The sequence below is a fragment of the Leuciscus leuciscus genome (assembly GCF_965113295.1).
Source record: "Leuciscus leuciscus genome assembly, chromosome: 11".
Lineage (NCBI taxonomy): Eukaryota > Metazoa > Chordata > Actinopteri > Cypriniformes > Leuciscidae > Leuciscus > Leuciscus leuciscus.
The window spans coordinates 17,951,865-17,971,559 of record NC_138735.1 but is presented as its reverse complement, the minus strand read 5'-3'; the positions used below and the strand labels follow the sequence as shown (position 1 = coordinate 17,971,559).

The 19,695-nt window shown below is 35.3% G+C and overlaps 1 protein-coding gene across 1 annotated transcript in view; it reads right to left on the bottom strand.

Annotated features, from left to right (window-relative positions):
- sema5a (sema domain, seven thrombospondin repeats (type 1 and type 1-like), transmembrane domain (TM) and short cytoplasmic domain, (semaphorin) 5A) overlaps nt 1-19,695 on the bottom strand; it is a 131,565-nt gene that overhangs the window by 16,330 nt on the left and 95,540 nt on the right. The window contains exons 15-17 of the mRNA XM_082183535.1: nt 17,266-17,413; nt 8,545-8,770; nt 1,765-1,974 (exon numbers count right to left, since the gene is read on the bottom strand). Of these exons, the coding sequence (XP_082039661.1) occupies nt 1,765-1,974; nt 8,545-8,770; nt 17,266-17,413 (584 nt within the window). The remainder of the gene's footprint in view (nt 1-1,764; nt 1,975-8,544; nt 8,771-17,265; nt 17,414-19,695) is intronic.

The following is a 19,695-nucleotide window of genomic DNA, read 5'->3' as shown; positions in this document are numbered from 1 at the left end:
TATATTAACATTTGAAGAAAGAATGGATAGGTATTTATTATATTTATGTTGTTTGATGGTTTTCAAAGTAAACTTAGAGTATGAATGCACCATTTGAATGCACGTATGAATGCATTAATTAGTGTCTTTCTTTTGCTGGTGCTCAGCCAGATGATGTTAACCTCTTTCAGAAGATTTTCTACTAAGCCGAACTATGTTATAACTGACTACCATATCATATAACCAGTACACAAACAAACAACACATTTCTGTCCTAATTCTGAACTTATTTTAACAACTAAAGAAAATTAATGGTTTTGATGAAACGATTTTTTTTTTTACATTCACATACACACTTTTTTCATACAACTGGAGAAAAGCTGACAGAATTACACCACCATTAACATTTTTGGGGTTCATAAGATTTAAAGAAATTAATACTTTTATTCAGCAAGGATGCATTAAGAAAAGTGGCAGTAAAGACTTTCATAATGTTACAAAAGATTTCTATTTCAAATAAATGCTGTTCAGAAAAAAATCATCACAGGTTTCCAAAAAAATATATTAAGCAGCTCAACTGTTTTCAACATTGATAATAAGAAGAAATCCATAATGATTTCTGAAGGATCATGTGATATTGAAGACTGGAGTAATGGTTTTGCCATCACATGAGTAAATACTGTATATATTTTTAAATACATTAAAATAGAAAACTTGTATTTAAATTATAAGAATATTTCACAAAATGACTCACTGTAAACCCTAACGCTCAAAATAATTAATTGGCGTGAGTAGGACAAACTTAAATTAAACTAATTAGTTCAGTCAAATTAACTTTCATGAGTATTTAGCACTTTCTTTTTCTTTCAAGTTCACAGAACTGATATATTTTAAGTAAACTGAACTGTTTCATTGTTTTGAGTTTTATGAAATTATTTCTTTTAATTTAGACGAACTTAAGTTTAACTGAAACAGCTGGGATGTCTATTTCCCAGCATGCTTTTCTGATGGCATTTGAAAGGGAGAGTAAATGCTAAAATTAAGTGTAATATAATGTTGTTTTTTTTGTGCAAGATTAATGTTAAGTGGGAAATTTAGTAGTGATTAATGTTGTTATGCTAATTTAGAAGAATTTCTGTTAATGTTGGTTTTGGATAGTTACCATCATGGTGACAAGTGGTGCACGCAGCTTGATTTATGAGCAAATAAAACCTTTATATTGCTGCATTCATACAGCAAGTGCTACTGTATAACATACTATTGTTAAATTAGTGTGCTAGCAAAATAGTTTATTAAAGCTATCTAAGTTTACACTAATAAAAGTGTTCACAATGAGATTACATGAAAGTTTGAAGTTAAATGTATGAATTTGTGTACTAAAACATTTCAAGTTAAGAACAATTAAAATGTATAAGTAAAAAAAAACTAAAAACATGCTAGTTCTGCTTACTTAAACTTTGAATTTCTTAACTTAAAAAAATTTGAGGCAACTAATTGCCTTAAATTTGAGTTTTGCCAACTTATTCGGGTTTACAGTGCTGTTTTACTGTATTTTTGGTGAGACTTCTTTCAAAAACACACACACACACAAAAAAACCTTACAGACCCCAAACATTTGAAAAGTAGTGTACAGCAAAAATTATAGTTATCAATTCAAATATATGACATTTATAAATATAATTTTATTTCAGACAACTGACAGTGACAACTCCAATGCTTGGAGAAGCTGTGTATGATGTAAAGGTGACTGAAAAGGTGTATATACGAGGTGTATATATGACTAACCTGGACATGGTGTAGTATTGCACTCCTGAAACTCCTGGGCAGTCCCGAGGCAGGTGATTCCTCCATATTTGGGTTTGGGGTTGGAGCAGGTGCGTTTGCGATTTCGGATACCTGCGCTGCAGTCCCGACTACATTGGCTCCAAGGGCCCCAGACGGACCAACCTCCATTTACAGTCAATCCAGTGATACGTCCAGAACGCAACAAATCTCCTAAAACAAGAATAAACACGCAAAACAAACAGTTAGCATTCACCTCATTAGACATGGGAATTCAACCCAGACAGGGTTTCCAATTTCAGAACTTTTTAATCCATTATTTCAACAAATGTAAAACATTTGAATCCATACCACCTGAATTGTATTTCAAAAGATTATCTCGGAAAGCAAAATTAATTCTCTCTTTCATGGTTATTGAAGCCATTCACAACTATGAGATTATCATGCATGTGTGTCAGAGAACATTTAGCTTATCATACAGAGTATTTTTGCTGCAGAGTATATGTCTGCACTGTGACCTCTGTGTTTGTACCTCTGACCTTGAGGGAGATTGAACTGTGACAGTCCCTCTGAGCCACAGCCATTTATCCATTCTGAGCAGGCAGTAGCGCTACATGGGTCGACCTATAATCTCTCCAGCACCAGAGCGTACAGCTCTCTCAAAGGTAATAGACTACTTCAAAATCTACTCACACCTCAAAGCGGGGCGCCCGGCTCTGATGGCTAATGGCAGGGGAACACAGGTGTCAGTGCATGCTAGACCCGCAGGTAAACAAACCTTCCTGCGTTCAATGACTTTAACCATTGATTTTACCAAAGTATAAAGTCATATTGTGGAATTGGATTTGAACTTTGCTATGCTTGCTGGTTGTTAAGATGCAAAGCATAGAAGACAAATTGCGATTAAATACTCTGAAATAGTCAGTGCTAAAGTATCCGGTCTGAACTTTCCCGACCCAGATTCTGTGATGTGTTAGACAATGAGATCAGTGGTACATCTGCTGAGTGAGATGGGTGGTATTATATCCCGCACAATCAAGAAAATGAATAGCTCTTGTGGATTAGGAGTGTGGCTTTTACACTATTCCCCAGAGCTGTCGTAAACTGTCTAGCAGTCACCAGCGCTTATTAAAAGTTAGGGGGTGGGCAATTAGAATCGAATCCCTGATGGGTCTGCATGGTGGGTGGTTAACGCCTATGCAAATACATATAATTACCGTGATATACAGCGTTCCAGCATCGCAAGAGGTAACTGAGAAACCAATGGTCAAATGAACAGTGTGGGGTCCTCATAAATAGTGAAGGCCAAAAGTCTGAGACCACTGTTACTTTAAAAAAAAAAAAAAAAAAATCTTATGTAATACGTTCTATATCTTATGTAATAATTCTTATCTTCAAAAACGACTAGATGGAGCAAAAAAAAAAAAAAAAGAAAAGAAAACCTGACCAAGATGTGTAAAAGTTTGAGTTTTTTATGCTTTTAATGCTAATGAAAAAAGACATCACCAAAACTGCATTTATTGATAAAAAAAAGAAAGAACGTAATAATTCTTATCTTCAAAAACGACTAGATGGAGCAAAAAAAAAAAAGAAAAAGAAAAGAAAAACTGAACAAGATGTGTAAAAGTTTGAGTTTTTTTAATGCTTTTAATGCTAATGAAAAAAGACATCACCAAAACTGCATTTATTGATAAAAAAAGAAAGAAAAAAAGGTAACACTGCAAAATATTATTACAGTTTTCTATTTTTATATATTTTAAAATTAAATGTATTCCTGTGATGGAAGTTTTAGAAGTATAATATAAATGTAATATGTTATATAATTTAATTCTTTTAAAATGACAAATTATATTAATTAGTATTTAAAAAAAACATATATATTTTTATTATTTTTTATTTATTTATATTAGCTTTTAGTTATTTAATTATAAATTATACTATTGTAACCATTTAATCTAATTTAATATTTTTTTTAATTATTAATTCTCTTAATTTGTATTTACAAAAAAGTGTAATTTTTTTAAATGTAAATGAAATTATTTGTAATTTTACAAATTGTTTTTCAATTAATTATTAAATAAAGTTTGTTAAATAACAATTTGAGAGAAAGACTGAACTGAAAAATGAACATGAATTTCAGGATGCCTTTGGCTCGTGTCTGTTTTGCTTTAACAACAAGAGATGCAAAAACTGGTCAAGTTTGTGTAAATCCTGATGATCTCCAACACAATATCAAAATCTTCCATGTTTTTAGTTCCCAAACTATAAGTTTACATTCAGTTTTATATGTAATTTTGAACCCCAGATTATCAGATGTGATTTTTGGGCCTGACTGCAAAAGGCTGAGACCAGAATCACTGACAGTGAGATTTTCTATTTTGTATCCAAGGACATGTGTGTGTAATGCAGCACGGAGAAATTTGCCAGCTGAGATCCTAAGGTCTGCAGAATCTCACACTGAGTGGGATTCTAACTGATGGCAGATCTGTGGGGAACAGACAGTAAATAGCCTTGGAGATGTCAGGTGGTTCTCAGAGAAAAGGAGGAGGAAAGAAAGAAAAAAGACTGATAGACAGAGATGGAGAGAGAAAGCTGTCCTTGCAGCACGGTATTTAGATGAGAAAATAGTGCTAAAGTCACATGCTAAAATGATGTGCTATTGTTTCAGAGACAAATGAAGGCATCACTCATTGCCAAATTACAAACCGGGCCATCATCAGTTACAGCCTCTGGCTTATGTTGTAGAAAAAACTCAAGGTTTTAAGATAAGTAGCCTGACTGTTAGGCAGTATTTTCACTCCATCCACTGCCATTACTCCAGCAAACAAATAGACATAATGGTGCATGTATTGATTTTTATTGTACTGAAGGTTAAGCGTTAAACGCTTGCACTTTCTAAAAGAAAAATGGTGCTGTATTGTAAAGGTAAAGAATTCTTTTAGGCTTTTGCATTAGACATGTTCTTATGTTTCAAAATGGCTAGATTGATCACAAAAGAGCAAAACCCAGAGGTCTCAAGATGGGCAGAGCATCTTTAAAAACAGGACGGGATGCTCAAAAAACTGTGGAACGTGACAACAGATACCCTCAAAAGTGTGGGTTTTAAAGTCCATGATGCTCACCAAAACTGCTTTTAGTTGATCAAAAATAGTAAAAATATTAATATGGTAAATTTTACAGTTTATTTTCTATTTTAATTTATTTTAAAATGTAATTTGTTCCTGTCATGGCAAAGCTGAATTTTCAGCATCATTACTTCAGTCTTCAGTGTCACATGATCCTTCAGAAATCATTCTAATATGCTGATTTGCTGCTCGAGAAACATTTTATATTAATATCAATGTTAAAAAACAGTTGTGCTGCTCAATTTCTTTTTCTTGTGTGGAAATCACGATACTTTTTCTTCAGGAATCTTTGATAAATTGTAGGTTCAAAATAACATGATTTTTATGAAATAGAAATGTCTTTAATGAACCTTTGGTTAATCTAATGCATCCTTGTTGAATAAAATTATTAATTTCTTCTTCTTCTTAAAAAAAATCATTTGAATGGTCGTTTACCTGTCTCAATATGTATGGCTGTAGCAGTGGCATTTTAAAAGTGGTGATTTTTTTTAAACTATGTAAACTGTCTGGCAGAAATTTGTCAGATGACTAGTTGATCCCCAACCATCTGTACCTTTAATAATCTCAGAGGACAGAACGTTCAAACTTTAACTGAATGTTAATTAACAAAAAATAACTGATGACCATCAAGGTTTAAACAAATGCAGCCAACAGTTTGTCAATGAAAGTGATGTTGTTATCTGACAATGTATTAAATATTTTTTTCAGGTTAATCTTTTCATTATAATGAAGTAAACTGACTGCAGATGACTAAGCAAAGCTCCTGAACCGGTGTGTAAATAACGACCAGCTGCCGCGGACACTGATAATTTCTTTCATTTGCTCCAAAAAAGGCAGAGAAATCAAGGAACCTTATCTGCACAAAGCCGATTGAAATTGGCCTAATAAAGAACTGACATCAAATGTATTTCCGATCTGAAAATGTCAGCCAGGGCTGATACCACTCATCTTAATTCTTTCATAATGTTGATAATAAGCAGAGAAAAAGGCTTAGACCTCAAAGGCTTGACAAAATAGAAACGTACACATGATTTCTACTTGAAAAAGCCAAGGTGACTTCCAGAGACCCGCTAACTCAGTTCATCTACAGCTGTCCATGTACATTAACGTAAATGAACATAATACACACTATTTGTTTCAAAAATTGCTAATAGAATTAAAAAAAGAGTTAACATTTCACATCTTACCCCCGGTTTCACAGACGAGGCTTAAACTAGTCCCAGACTAAAATGCATGTTTGGGCTGTTTTAACTGAAATCAACTTGCACAGACGTATCTTATAATATGTCAGTGTCATTGTTTTGTCTCAACATACACATCAGTAATGTTTTTTTCTAAGGCACATTTATAAAAGGTACTTAAATGTCCTAATTGAACTAAGGCCTAACCCTGGCTTAGTCTAAGCCCTGTCTGTGAAACCAGGCCTTAGTGTCACAACACAATTACAATTAATAAACGCAAAGATGTTGATATATATATATATATATTAAATGAAATATGTATAAATTTCATCTTAAACAGGGCTGACGAGTGAAGGTGTTAATTTTATGAATTACTTATAGAAAAAATAATGCAACATAAAGCAATATCACCTGAGTATCAAGAGTGCCGTTTTTGTCTCGAGCATGAGTGCGATATTGATTTTATACAGCAGATCAATAAATAAGAAGTTAATATTGTGTTATATTTTAGACACAATATTGTCTGTTTTTGCTGATTTTGCCAATGAAAATATGACCTATAAATCCACCGCAGAACTGTTGTACGTCTCCGTCGCTTCAAACCTGTATGACTTTCTTTCTATTGTGAAACATAAAAAGATATTTTGAAGAATGTTGGTAACAAACTGTTTTGTTTACCATTGACTTCCATTGTAAGAAGACATAAAACATTTTTTTCTCAAATTATCTTCTTTTATTATGTTCCACAGAATTAAGAAAGTCATAAAGGTGTGAAACAAGATAAGGGTGAGAAAATGACATCATTTTCATTTTTGGGCGAACTATACCTTTAATACCCATTTAAAATCCATTAATCTCATGGCATTATTTAATTGTAATTGCAGTGTAAATGCATTCATGCCACCTCTGAGCTGCAATAAGCAGCCAAATTTAGTGTGTGATTAATTTGCGATTAATTCGATTAATTACCAGCACATCATGTGATGAATTCGATTAAAAATTTGAATCGCTTGACAGACCTTATCAACATGTTGTTATCGATAATTCACGATTCATGGATGATAAAATAATACACACAAATTTGTGCATATGCGCGATTAGTGAACGAGTTTAGAACCCTTGATGTAACCACATACATTCATTCCACCACTTTCGATTTTTCCACATGAACTCTACGCAATGAGATGCTCTGCTTTATCACACTCTTCACACAGGCATGGGGCTTAAAGATTCAAATCGATATGGGCCAGCCGAGACGTGAGGCTAAATCTTGGCCAAGTGGCAGCCCATTCGTTTCAGAAGTCATCTTCCCTTGTGGCTTCACTGACATCAACACACATCTTTAGTGTGGAGGTGATTATGGGACTAGGCCTCCTCTGTACGATATGCAGTAAGTTAACAACTGTCCAAAAGCCCTTAGAAGAAACATCTGTCATGACAGGCCATGCAGCGTTATAGCTGGGTGCTTCAAGCTAAATAATGGTTGAAATGCAGAAATTAATCATGGATTTGCTGGGCACTTAATATTTATGTTTTATACTGATGCAGCACTTATGAATCATACGGTGCTAGAGCCCTAAACATTACCTATGCATTTGTGTATGTATGTATGCATCTATATATGTGTGTGTGTGTGTGTGTGTGTGTAAAGAATTATCTCATGCTCATTTTTGCATTTAAGTGCAACAAAAAGATTTCCACAAATTGGCAAATGAAATGTTGCTGTGCTGTTCTTTATGGCTCTGAATGTTCTTTCTTTTGTCATTTTAGCTCATTCGCTCGTAAAACAAAATGGAAATTAGTTAGATGGAAAATACCAAAAAATAGCTCTAGTCATCAGTTTTGTGTGCGGCATCTCTTAGTAAACGTCTGTTGAAGATCAGAGCTTCACTGTAGAATATGAGTGTCTATAAACATCACTCGCAAAACAAAATTTACTGTTACAGGGTTTTCACTGCATTTCCGTTATATACCATTGTGCCACTTTGACTCTCATAACTCGTCAGTTAACAGCTTGTTTCCAAACCACAGCTAGTTCACAGATGTGCAACCCAATGCAGCTGCACACATGCTGGGAGGAAAATAAATTAAATAAAGTACATGTAAGAAGCCCCCCAACCACTGAGAGAAATAACATTCTCTGATTTGACTTAACTAGCATGTTCCTCATGTCTCTCGGAGGCACAATGCAGCCAAGAGCACTTGTGTCGGGTAAGACGACACTCCAATATCTGATGTAGTGAGCCCACATAGATGAGAGAAAGAGAGAGAAAGAGTGAAAGAAAGAGAGAAGCACTAGAGCACATCATGTTGTCTTTCCGCTGATGGACAAATAGATCAAGTGTCTTGCCTCAAATTCACTGCTGGCTCACTTCATCAAAGACACAGGGAGAAAAAGCAAGATGAGAGCGGAGAAAAGGAAAAGGGTGAGTGACAAATGAAGGATCGCAGGGAAGGGAGACGGAATGAGATCTCACCATCCGTGGAGCATCCAGTGGATCCGTCGCTGGAGCAGTACCTCATCTCAATCCGCTGTCTCCCTACTTCCAGCAGGTTGGGCTCCGGCACTCTCGCCTTACAGGTGTACCTGAAGCGCTGCTCGTAGTGACCGCCATTGTCCGAGATGTTCACCGGCGTCCATGGTGTCCAGGGAGTGGTCTTCTTTAGATCCGGGCAAGGGAGGGTATTACAGGACTGGAATTCCTGTACAAAACAACAAAATATATTAGATAACTGTATTTAAATAGGGGTGTAACAATATATCGTGTCACAATATATCGCAATACAAAAATGCAACAATATTTATCGTGGATTCGTGGATAGTCACAATATGTATCGTGGATAGTTCACCCAAAATAAAAATTACTGTGTGAGAAAAAAGTTTTCAGAGTTTTAGTGTCAGTACTACATTAAACTACAATAACATTGAATATAATGTATAATAATGCAATGGGGGAATATTTGTGGGTCCTGTGATAATGCCAAATGTCTTTTGTTACCAGTAAAAACCATTAGTTCCCAGTGGCCTACATTAGTTTAAATATATCTAGTCAGTGAAAGAGTAAATATTCATGATTCTGAAGCTGAAAATACAGAATTATTTTAGACGAATATACATACGTATATTCGTCTAAAATAATAGACGAATATACATACGTATATTCGTCTAAAATAATTCTGTATTTTCAGCTTCAGAATCATGAATATTTTTATTCTGGTGTTACCATTGTCCTGTGCATTGGGTTATCAGCACCAAGTCCAAGCCTATTCATTTACACCCACAATTGAATATCAAATTTAGCATTTTAATCAACAGTACATTTTTTGTTAACATTTTATCATGCCTTGGAGTATCGCAATACTATCGTATCATGAGTTCAGTATCGTTACATGTATCGAATCGTGACATGAGGGTATTGTTACACCCCTATATTTATTTATAAAGTATAGGGGTAAAGTATTTATAAAGTATAAAATAAATATTATATAATGTATTTAAAATTAAATATATATTTTCAAATATGTTATATGTGTATCATATTTCAATAGTATTTAATACTTTATGTAATTATAAATCATGAATATATATTATATAATTTAATGTTTTTATTTTATATAAAATCTATAATTATAGTATAGAAGTATAGATAATGTACACTTATATACATACATCTATCTACATACGTTATCAAATAAAAAATATGATATATATATACAGTACAGGCCAAAAGTTTGGACACATTACTATTTTTAATGTTTTTGAAAGAAGTTTCTTCTGCTCATCAAGCCTGCATTTATTTGATCAAAAATACAGAAAAAATTTGAATATTGTGATATATTATTACAATTTAAAATAATTGGTTTTCAATTTATTATACTTTAAATTCTCATTTATTTCTGTGAATCAAAGCTGAATTTTCAGGATCATTACTCTAGTCTTCAGTGTCACATGTGACATCCAGTCTATCACATGATCCTTTAGAAATCATTCTAATATGATGATTCATTATCAAAGTTGGAAACAGTTCTGCTGCTTAATATTTTTTCATAACCTGTGATACTTTTTTTAGGATACTTTGATGAAGAAAAAAAAAGAAAAAAAAGAAAAGAAAAAAAGAAGCAAATGTTTTAAAAATAGAAATCTTTTGTAACAACAATATACACTACTGGTCAGTAATTTGGGGTCAGTAATTTCTTTTCTTTCTTTTTTTGAAATAAATCAATACTTTTATTCAGCAAGGATGTGTTAAATTGATAAAAAGTGATAGTAAAGAAGATTTATATTATTAGAAAATATTTTTTTATTTTGAATAAATGCAGTTCTTTTTAACCTTTTATTCATCAAATATATTAGGCAGCAGAACTGTTTCCAACACTCATAATAAATCAGAATATTAGAATGATTTCTAAAGGATCATGTGATAGACTGGATGTCACATGTGACACTGAAGACTGGAGTAATGATCCTGAAAATTCAGCTTTGCATCACATAAATAAATGATAATTTAAAGTATAATAAATTAAAAACAAATTATTTTAAATTGTAATAATATATCATTCACAATATTAATTTTTTTTCTGTATTTTTGATCAAATAAATGCAGGCTTGATGAGCAGAAGAAACTTCTTTCAAAAACATTAAAAATAGTAATGTGTCCAAACTTTTGGCCTGTACTGTATATATACATATAAATATAAAATATAAGTATAAATAATGTATACTAAATATTTATAGTATATGTGTGTATGCATGTAGCATTTATGCTGAGAGTGTCGCTTTGGTGATTTGTTGCATTTTGCAGGCACCTATGAAATATTTCCAGCGCACTCTTTGCTGAACATGGCAAGTCGCAAACAAGTCAGGCAGAAAAGGTCATTGCTCAAGTTTAATTTATGGCCTGCAAGGAGAAAAAAAAAACTGAAATATGAGGGAATAAATAATGGAGTACATCCTACACAAGCTAAAATGACATTTCGATTTGAATGGAACCTCGAATGACTGACAAAAAGACAAAAGTTGTCACTACTAGCAGTGGACAGTTAAAATGAGTTTTGGTTGTGCTGTCTGTTCTAACGTCTCGTCCTAGTTCGGCGGGGACAAATCTAACTTCATAAATTTCTGATTGTTTTATTGCATTTCTATAATTGATATGACATCTACACTGCCTGTATCCTTGATCTGTCCCAGCAGTTGTGAGCTTTCAATCCTTCGATTTATGATAACGTAGAGTGTCTTCTGATACCAATGTCTAGCACTTGAGGCACTCAGATTCATATCCTGACACCTTAATAAATCGTCCTGAAACAAGGAGCTATAGATTTCCTGTAAATCATATGTGTTCATTTGGTGGAGTGGGGAGCTGTGTCCATTCTCACGGCATGTATTTATGCTTAATAGACCTTGAATGACTGCCAGACCTTGGCAAAATAAGATAAAAGTCCTTTTTGTTCATCCGTCAATCTGTCAGAGCTGATGTGAAGCGCTCAGACGTCTGTCTCACCTGCCCTCCCTCCACTCGTCTCTTTTCACCTCCGTTCTCCCATGGATGAAGAGCAGATAGACAAGGTTAAAGATATGGAAAAGTTTAGGCATTGTTTATAGTGCGCTCTGACCACCTGCTTTTGTTTTCACACTTTCTTTGTTAATATTTAATGATAGTAAATATTATGAAATCAAATCAGCTGACTCGACGCTTTTTATCTCAGTGAGCATCAACACATCAGCTAGAAATGTTCTGCCATGCAGAGATTTTTGCAGTATGTTTTCTCAGAGACAAAAGAGGGTTGGGTGTTAGTGTTGTATTTGTGAGAGTACGCATAGCGAAATGTTAACGGTAGACTGCACTCTCTCAGAGCACAAAAGCAAAACGAGGTACTCAATAATTACAAGGTACCATTATCCACGTCTGGATGCCTCCACAAATGAACAAACTAAAACTACAAGCTGTGATACATTTAAATAGTTATGTAAACATGCCATTAAAATATTATAGAACTATTTCTTTAGTTTCAGTTTTTTATCACTGTGAGAGATAAATATGATGAAAAAATATGGCATGTTGCTACAGTAGGTGGTTGCTGGGGTAATTTGGGTGGTTGCTAGGGTGCTTCTATTTTTGTTGCTTGTTAGGAGAACATTAAGTCTGGTCAATAAATTATAGTACAAGTACAAGTCTTTAAATAAAGTATAAAGTAAGGAGTATAAAGAAAGAATATACTAAACACACAAACACACACGAACGCATGCACACAATCACACAAACGCAAACATGCACACACACACACACACACACGTTTTCATGTTTTATGGGGACTTTCCACAAACCGTGTATTCTATCCCCTAAACCTACCCATAACAGAAAACTTTCTGTATTTTTACATTTTCAATTTTTTGTGTGTGTGTGATTTAGGCTATAAGCTTATTTCTTCAGGGGAACAATTGGAATGTGTGGATTACAATAGATTATAATTCAGTATTATCGGCGAGGAAATTGTCTGATCTTAAAAGTCTGATCACTTAGAAAAGTAATATCACACCTTCCCTCAACAACCCGTGAAAAAACAAATATGTTGATAGACTTTCTGGTTTCCAATGAAACACCTTATAAGCAGCCATCAGAAAATTCATAAACTTCCATTCGCTACAAAGCATGACTGCAAAAATCTCTTTTTCGAGGGAATTAAGTGAAAGTGATAATGCAGCAGAACGCACTCAAACACATCGGCCTGCGGTGCTGATGCTACATTGGATTCAATGAGGTCGATGTTCTCACCAGCTGGGCGAATGCCTACATATGTGCAGCACATTATAATGGTGATTTAACACTGAAGTACGCAGCTTGATGCTTGTGCACCGGACCTCCCGTGATGTCTGAAATGTGAAAACATGACACGACCTAAACCGAGCAAAATCAATCATGTTTCCTGGTTGATAATGATGTTACGTGTGTATAATACAGCCTCTCGGATTGTTTGCTCTCTTTCCCACTCCTTTTTTCCGCTCCATCATTACTCATCCTGCTCACGTTTCTCATTTCTATAATTCTCCATCCATCTCACTTTATCGGGCTCTTCCTTTCCCTAATTCTGTATTGTTCCGTTCTTGTTTTTCCCGCCGACAATCTATTCATTATCCCCCTCCTCTCTCCATCTTTTTCAGACTTCGCACTCCTCAAGTACATTTTTCATCCTCAGAATTACTGTATTACATACAGTTCTCGTCCGTCACTAATGCATTATGGGTAGCGAAGGCAGGGATTAGGGGATGCCCTGTATGAAGCTCTGCCAGTCCCCGTTCAATCTCTAGGCATTTGCTGACTAATGAGTAATCCCACCCGCGCTCTCTGGAGCTTTCTAACATCATTACATCCACTTTGCACACACACACAATCCTCAATCCTTTGTGTCCACACAAAAAAATGCAGCGTATCAGCAAGTATGTGTGTGTTGGAACGTAATTGGCCATTCTTCGGCTCCCAACTTTGACACTATATGCCCCCGACTCCACAGAGATAGCAGCCTTTAGTATGTTTTTTTTACTGAAAACAACAAACTTCAATCCATTACAGGTGTCGGTGATTGCATTCATTACCAGCGGTTCACCTGAGACACGTCAGCTGGCCGTTCCACAATGGACCACTAAGACAAATAGTCTCAATTATTAGTCCAGAAAAGCCCACAATCAGTCAGGCAAGACTACGAAGCATGATACACTCAGTCAGGGGGTGTAATGAAAAATGCTGTCATTTGGGAATGTTCAAATTCCCTGGAGAAAACGTGTCTCTCTACGACCACAGCGTCGGTTAAATTAATACCCACGCTGCACAGTCACCGTAGAGAAATGGGATGCAGAGATTTTATGGGTCGTGGATGGTTTTATGTAGTAGTTTGAAATATATTCCGAAGAAATTAATAAACTCAAGAACTCTCGGAGGACCGCCCAAATGGGATCATAAGAGATAAAACTTCTGAGGCCCTGAACTAAACACTCGCACACAAGGCACACAACGTACACAACGGCCTTGACTAACTTTTTTGCTTGTGCAATCTATTATACAGTGTGTGTACTTTTTGAGTGCATCAGAATAATTGTGCTAATGACCATACTATTTGGACAAACCATCCAAAAAGAGGCCTTGGAGAACAAGAACAAATAATCAAACTACAAGCAATAGCACAAATAAATAAATACAATAGAACAAAGATACAAATGAAATAATCAGTGCTTTTCAAGTTTTTCAGGTACAGAAATTGAATAAAGTAATCAAATTTAAAAACAGCACTGCATATAATCTTCACTGTACAAATTTAATAAAGGTTAATCCTTATTAAAGTTAACAAAAGATTTATTCAGTGAAGAGCAGTGAGTGATTTATTTGTCTTTTATGGTTTGATTAACATTAAAAACAGACAGGAATATTAGGTTGCTGTCACTTTAAGACTAATGCACAGATCCAATATACTGATGCACATGCTGTTGTCTTTCTCTACTGTTTATGTTCACTTTAAGCCATAACTGACTATGTTTACCAGGATACTCTCCAAGGTGGGCATTTTGAGATAAATTGTGCGCCAGTTTTGCATATCCTTCGCTTGAATGCATAAATTGGCAAGACTTGAAAACGCACAAAAGGTTACCATGGTACCATGATGCCACAGGAGAGGATCTGTGAATGGCAGAGAAGCGACGTAACTGCCGCTGGTAAGTCACAAGATAATGACAACATGGTGCATGTAGTACTACTATATAGGACGTACTTTTTAGTGGTCATGAAGTAATTACTTATTCAAAATAATTGTTATTATATAAATATAAACCTACATTTGTAATATACAGATTCTTACAATATATATGTATTCATTTATAATGCATTATTATGACATAAAATACATAAGACATATCAGCGATGAGCAGTCCATAAAAAAAATACTGCAGATACCCAGTTGCAACACTCTTGACTGGTGGATTCAAAGTGGATAGAAGAAAAAAAGTAGTATTGTTTACACTTGAAATGTGTTGGCTGACATTATGTACACTTTGAGAAGAGTATATTTTTGGTATAAGACACCTTCTTATTTTTTTCCAATATACAAAACTTTCCTAATTAACACTAAGAAAGAGAAAAAAGTCAATCTTTACACTGAACAGTGTACTTCACAGATTCAAGCCTGTCACAGATTTCAGCTGTGTTGATTCTGAAAATACACTTGCCCTAAGACAAAGTGATGGTAATATCTGAGTCTTATTATCAGAGCATAATTACACTGAACATATGAAGGATCTCACAAACAGACAACCAATTAAGGGTTTCCAGGTACTCATTATTAATTTTCTGTCTACTCTGACATCTGGCAACATTCTTGTGAGCTTTATCACTATCATTAGAGAGAGGTTACAACCACTGTGACAAACGATCTCCGTGTAAAATTACCAGCTGAATGACACATCATGTTTTTATTGTGTCTGACAAAACATCCACCAACTAGTATTTCAAAGGATTTTTTTTTCATAAAACGATTAACAGCTGTTTGCACGTATGGCCCTTGCCAAAATCTGGCAATCATCAGTAAAAGAAAATAATATGAAGCTTACTTTTTTAAAGCATCTGTTCTCAGTATTACCTCTAGAGCATGTACAGATAAAACAGATATGTAACTTCGTGTTCACAGGGCACAAAAATAGCACAAAAATCCAAATCAGGCAACGCACCACCCTGGTACCCACACACATCCAAAATTATATACATCAACATGATGTCGCTGCCCTTGCAGTCTCTGTGGCATTCCTATGATGCTTTGGTGTGTTGGTGTTTTTGGTCGTCTACATGATGATAGATCTGAGGCAGCTGACCTTGAGGCTAAACATGCACACATTATGACAGAGCTTTACCATTAAGATTCACAGGAACGTCTGAACTTTCTCTTAAGCCATTGTGTATAGTGCCATTGATCAAGTGGCGAAGATCAAAAAAGGTTGACAGGCTTGATTTCCAAAACTGGACAGATGTTACTATTCCTTGAAAACAGTTTAAGGCAAGTATTCAAGGCTGTGCCAGATTCTTTAAATCATTCAAACCACTTCCACGAATGGCATGGAAAGTGAACCGTGGTCATGTGAGCTGGACTTATTCTAAACTAGCAACGAGTGAGTGACTGGTTTAAAAGTGGAGTAAGAATATCACAGCTTGCTCATGGCCTGGAAAATCACAGCTTACTCTAGCAAGGCTAACACACGCGGCAAGTTCCTCCCAGCTTTCCAAAGGAGGATATGTATTTTAGGATTGTAAGATGCTCTTGACTGTTAGAGCATGCACTATCGTTCAAAGGTTTGGGGATGGTACGATTTTTGTAAGTTACGTCTTTTATGCTCATTAAAGCCTGCATTTATTTGATTGAAAATAAAGTAATATTGTGAAAAATGATTACAATTTAAAATAACTGTTTTGTGTTTTAATATATTTAAAAATATAATTTATTCCTCTGACGATAAAGCAGAATTTTCAGCACCATTACTCCAGTCTTCAGTGTCACATGATCTTTCAGAAAATATTTGAATATGCTGATTTGGTGCTTAAGAAACATTTCTTATTATTATTATCAGTGTTGAAAACAGCTGCTTAAAATGTTTGTGGAAACCATGATACTTTTTTATTAGAATTTTTAGATGAATGGAAAGTTCAAAATAACTTTTTTCCACAATGTAAAAGTATTTACTGTCACTTTTAAGTAATTTAATGCATCCTTGCTGAATAAAAGTATTCATTTCTGTCAAAAAAAGTTTAACCCCAAACTTCCGAATAGTAGTGTTGGTGTAGATGTAGTCCTCCATAGAAAAAAGCTTGCAATAGGTGCAACTTGTGCACTGTTTTAAACACTTTTTGCCCCAGACAGCAACAGTGTCGGCCCAGATCCGCCCCACATTTGGTACATGTGGATTCCACACGGCCCAGATGTGGGCCGGATCTGGGCTGACACCATGTTGCTGTCTAGGTACTAACCATGCAATTTAAATATATGATACAAAATGATTAAGATATTATGCGCACCATAGGGTAGTCTATGATGCTTATGCTCTTACTTCTTGTAATATTGTAGCAATGGAACCCATTTATAAGCACTGAACACACACTTTCCATTTCCTGAGGTGCTCAGTTCAAGGTCTCATAAACAAGCGGAGTAGTAAAATGAATGTGACATACAATGCTGCATCCAGGACATTCGTTTCCGTTCTCGCACGTTCGTCGTCGCGACTGGATCCCACCGCCACATGGAACTGTGCAGCGTTCCCATGGAGACCATGCTGACCAATAGACATGCGGGGGGCAGGGCAGGTGCTCGTTGCAATATCTAAGAAAGATTAAAACAAACATCTCAGCATGCAAATAAAGATTTTCTTTCACAAACCCATCTCCCAGTTTTTCACCCATTCTGATTATGCATAAAAACAATGGCCTTGATAATAGAATATAAATCCTCTGATGCCCAAATTATTAGATCACAAATAGTTTCACTTCAACATAGCAATATAATAATTTCCTATCTTTTTTCCACCAAAATGTAACTTAGCAACTACATGTCAGCTATCAGTCACTAGCAGACTGCTTAATATCTGCCAACATACTCTGAGTTAGTTGATATATATACAGTAGTTGTAAATTAATGTGCATGACAGTAGTTGATATGTAGTTGCAAAGTTATGTAGCAACTGCAAACATGCAATAATGACTGGCTAGCAGATGTGTAGGTCTCCAAGGGCAGGAAATGCCTAGGTTAACCTTAGTGTAATGAGCAATGATGGAACTGTGTCTTATCTAAATGAGGTCTGCAGGCAGAGCGAGAGGAGGTTTTCTGGGCCCGTCTGTCCACTTGCAAACCTAGACATGTGGGTTGTACAAGTAGTTGTAATTGAAAGGTAGTTGTAATTGGTATAAAGCATGATGATTGGACACACACAGTCAATCATTCCAGCTCTCAAGTGGTCTCACTGCAATCAGTGGATCTTTAAAAGCTTCCTTTTGAAGATATGGTCATAATCAGAACAAAATGATCTCAAACATCCTGAGCCTTTGATGACTCCAAAAAAGAAAAAAATGAATACAGATGTTGTTCTGTGCATTGTGCATTATTTGAAGAAATTCATGAAAATCACAATAAAAATATTGCATTGTTAAAACAGAAATCAGAAACCAGCCAACCTTATATAAGCTTTATATACATCCTTGTTGATCCTGGAACAACATTTCAATCAACCCATCAGATTCGAGGAACCGGTTTACAGTTAATGTGAAGTTTAGACTTACAACAAGGGTTAGGGGCTTCTACACCATTCTTAATAACTTATAATTTCCCTCTGATTTTAGTTATAAGTTATGGGTAAGGTTAGGTTTAGGAGTAGGGATAGGGTTAGGACTAAAGATGTTGATCCAGGAACATGTCTTACTTGGCAAAATCGCGGCAACCATATGACAGAGGTTCCCAAACTGGGGTACGTGAGGTGATAAAGAGGGTACATGCACGAGTTTTGCAGTTCATTTCATTGAAATTAAACCTACCCCAACTTAAAATAACATTAAAACCAAGCATGTATTTCTAACAGGCAAAATGGCATAAAAGGTCAAGACATGACATCCAATTAAATTACATTATATCTGCGGTCAAAACTGACAGCATCCACACAAGTAGCATGTTATGTGCAGAGTACGCAGCCGTAGTAAATCGTACATCACTACCAATCTCGACAATGTACCTTTGTAAAAGTGGGGATTTAGCACGTGGATGAAGAACAAATGGCTTAAAGACAGACTGTGCATAGAGATCTACTTAAGACTCAAACTCTCAATACAACAAAAATACCCTGTAGGAGTATTTAAATTAAGTCATTGTCATTCTTTTCACAACAAAACACCTCCTTTCAATGTAAATTATGCTTGTTGTAGATTGCACCTTATTGAAAGTGCAACCGCTTTCTTCAACAAAGATGTCTGATGATCTGATATGTGCAAATTAGAAAATAAGACAATATAATCAGATTCAAATAAGAAAAAGAAAAAGCATTTAAAAATAGGAAGGAGTACACATTCCCATTGGAAAACGATTGATCACGGCAACTTGTTGTGAATGATGTAGCGTGCAATAAAAAAGCCGAGACATTCATATAAGAAAGATTTATAGCCAAAGGAAACCCACTGCCAATTTGCATATGCAAATAGTGTTCATTCAAATCGGATTTGCTAAGTTTAACAAGTTTGCCCCTGCTCTGGCACAAAAAAAGGAGAAAGAAACAAACGATCAAAAGAAAAAGAAAAAAGTGGTAATTAATAGCACATTTGAGATGGTGTATGAAAAGAATGAGGGAGCCTGTAAAAAACACATTCATTTATCAAATGGATTTCAGGCAGAACAAAGTATTGGAGTGTTGCAACAACAGTTCTTTGCCTTCAGGCGTTCTGTCTTGTTTTGGAGAGTTTCTGAGCACAAATGATGGAAGTTGCTGGTTCTGCGTTTACAGACACCCAGTGCCGGGATAGATATATGGCTTTGGACCAGGGCTGGATTATGGACCGGGCCACTGTCAGGGATCTCTAAGTTCTCATATTGCATAACCGGAGACTGTCAAAAATGAATATTTT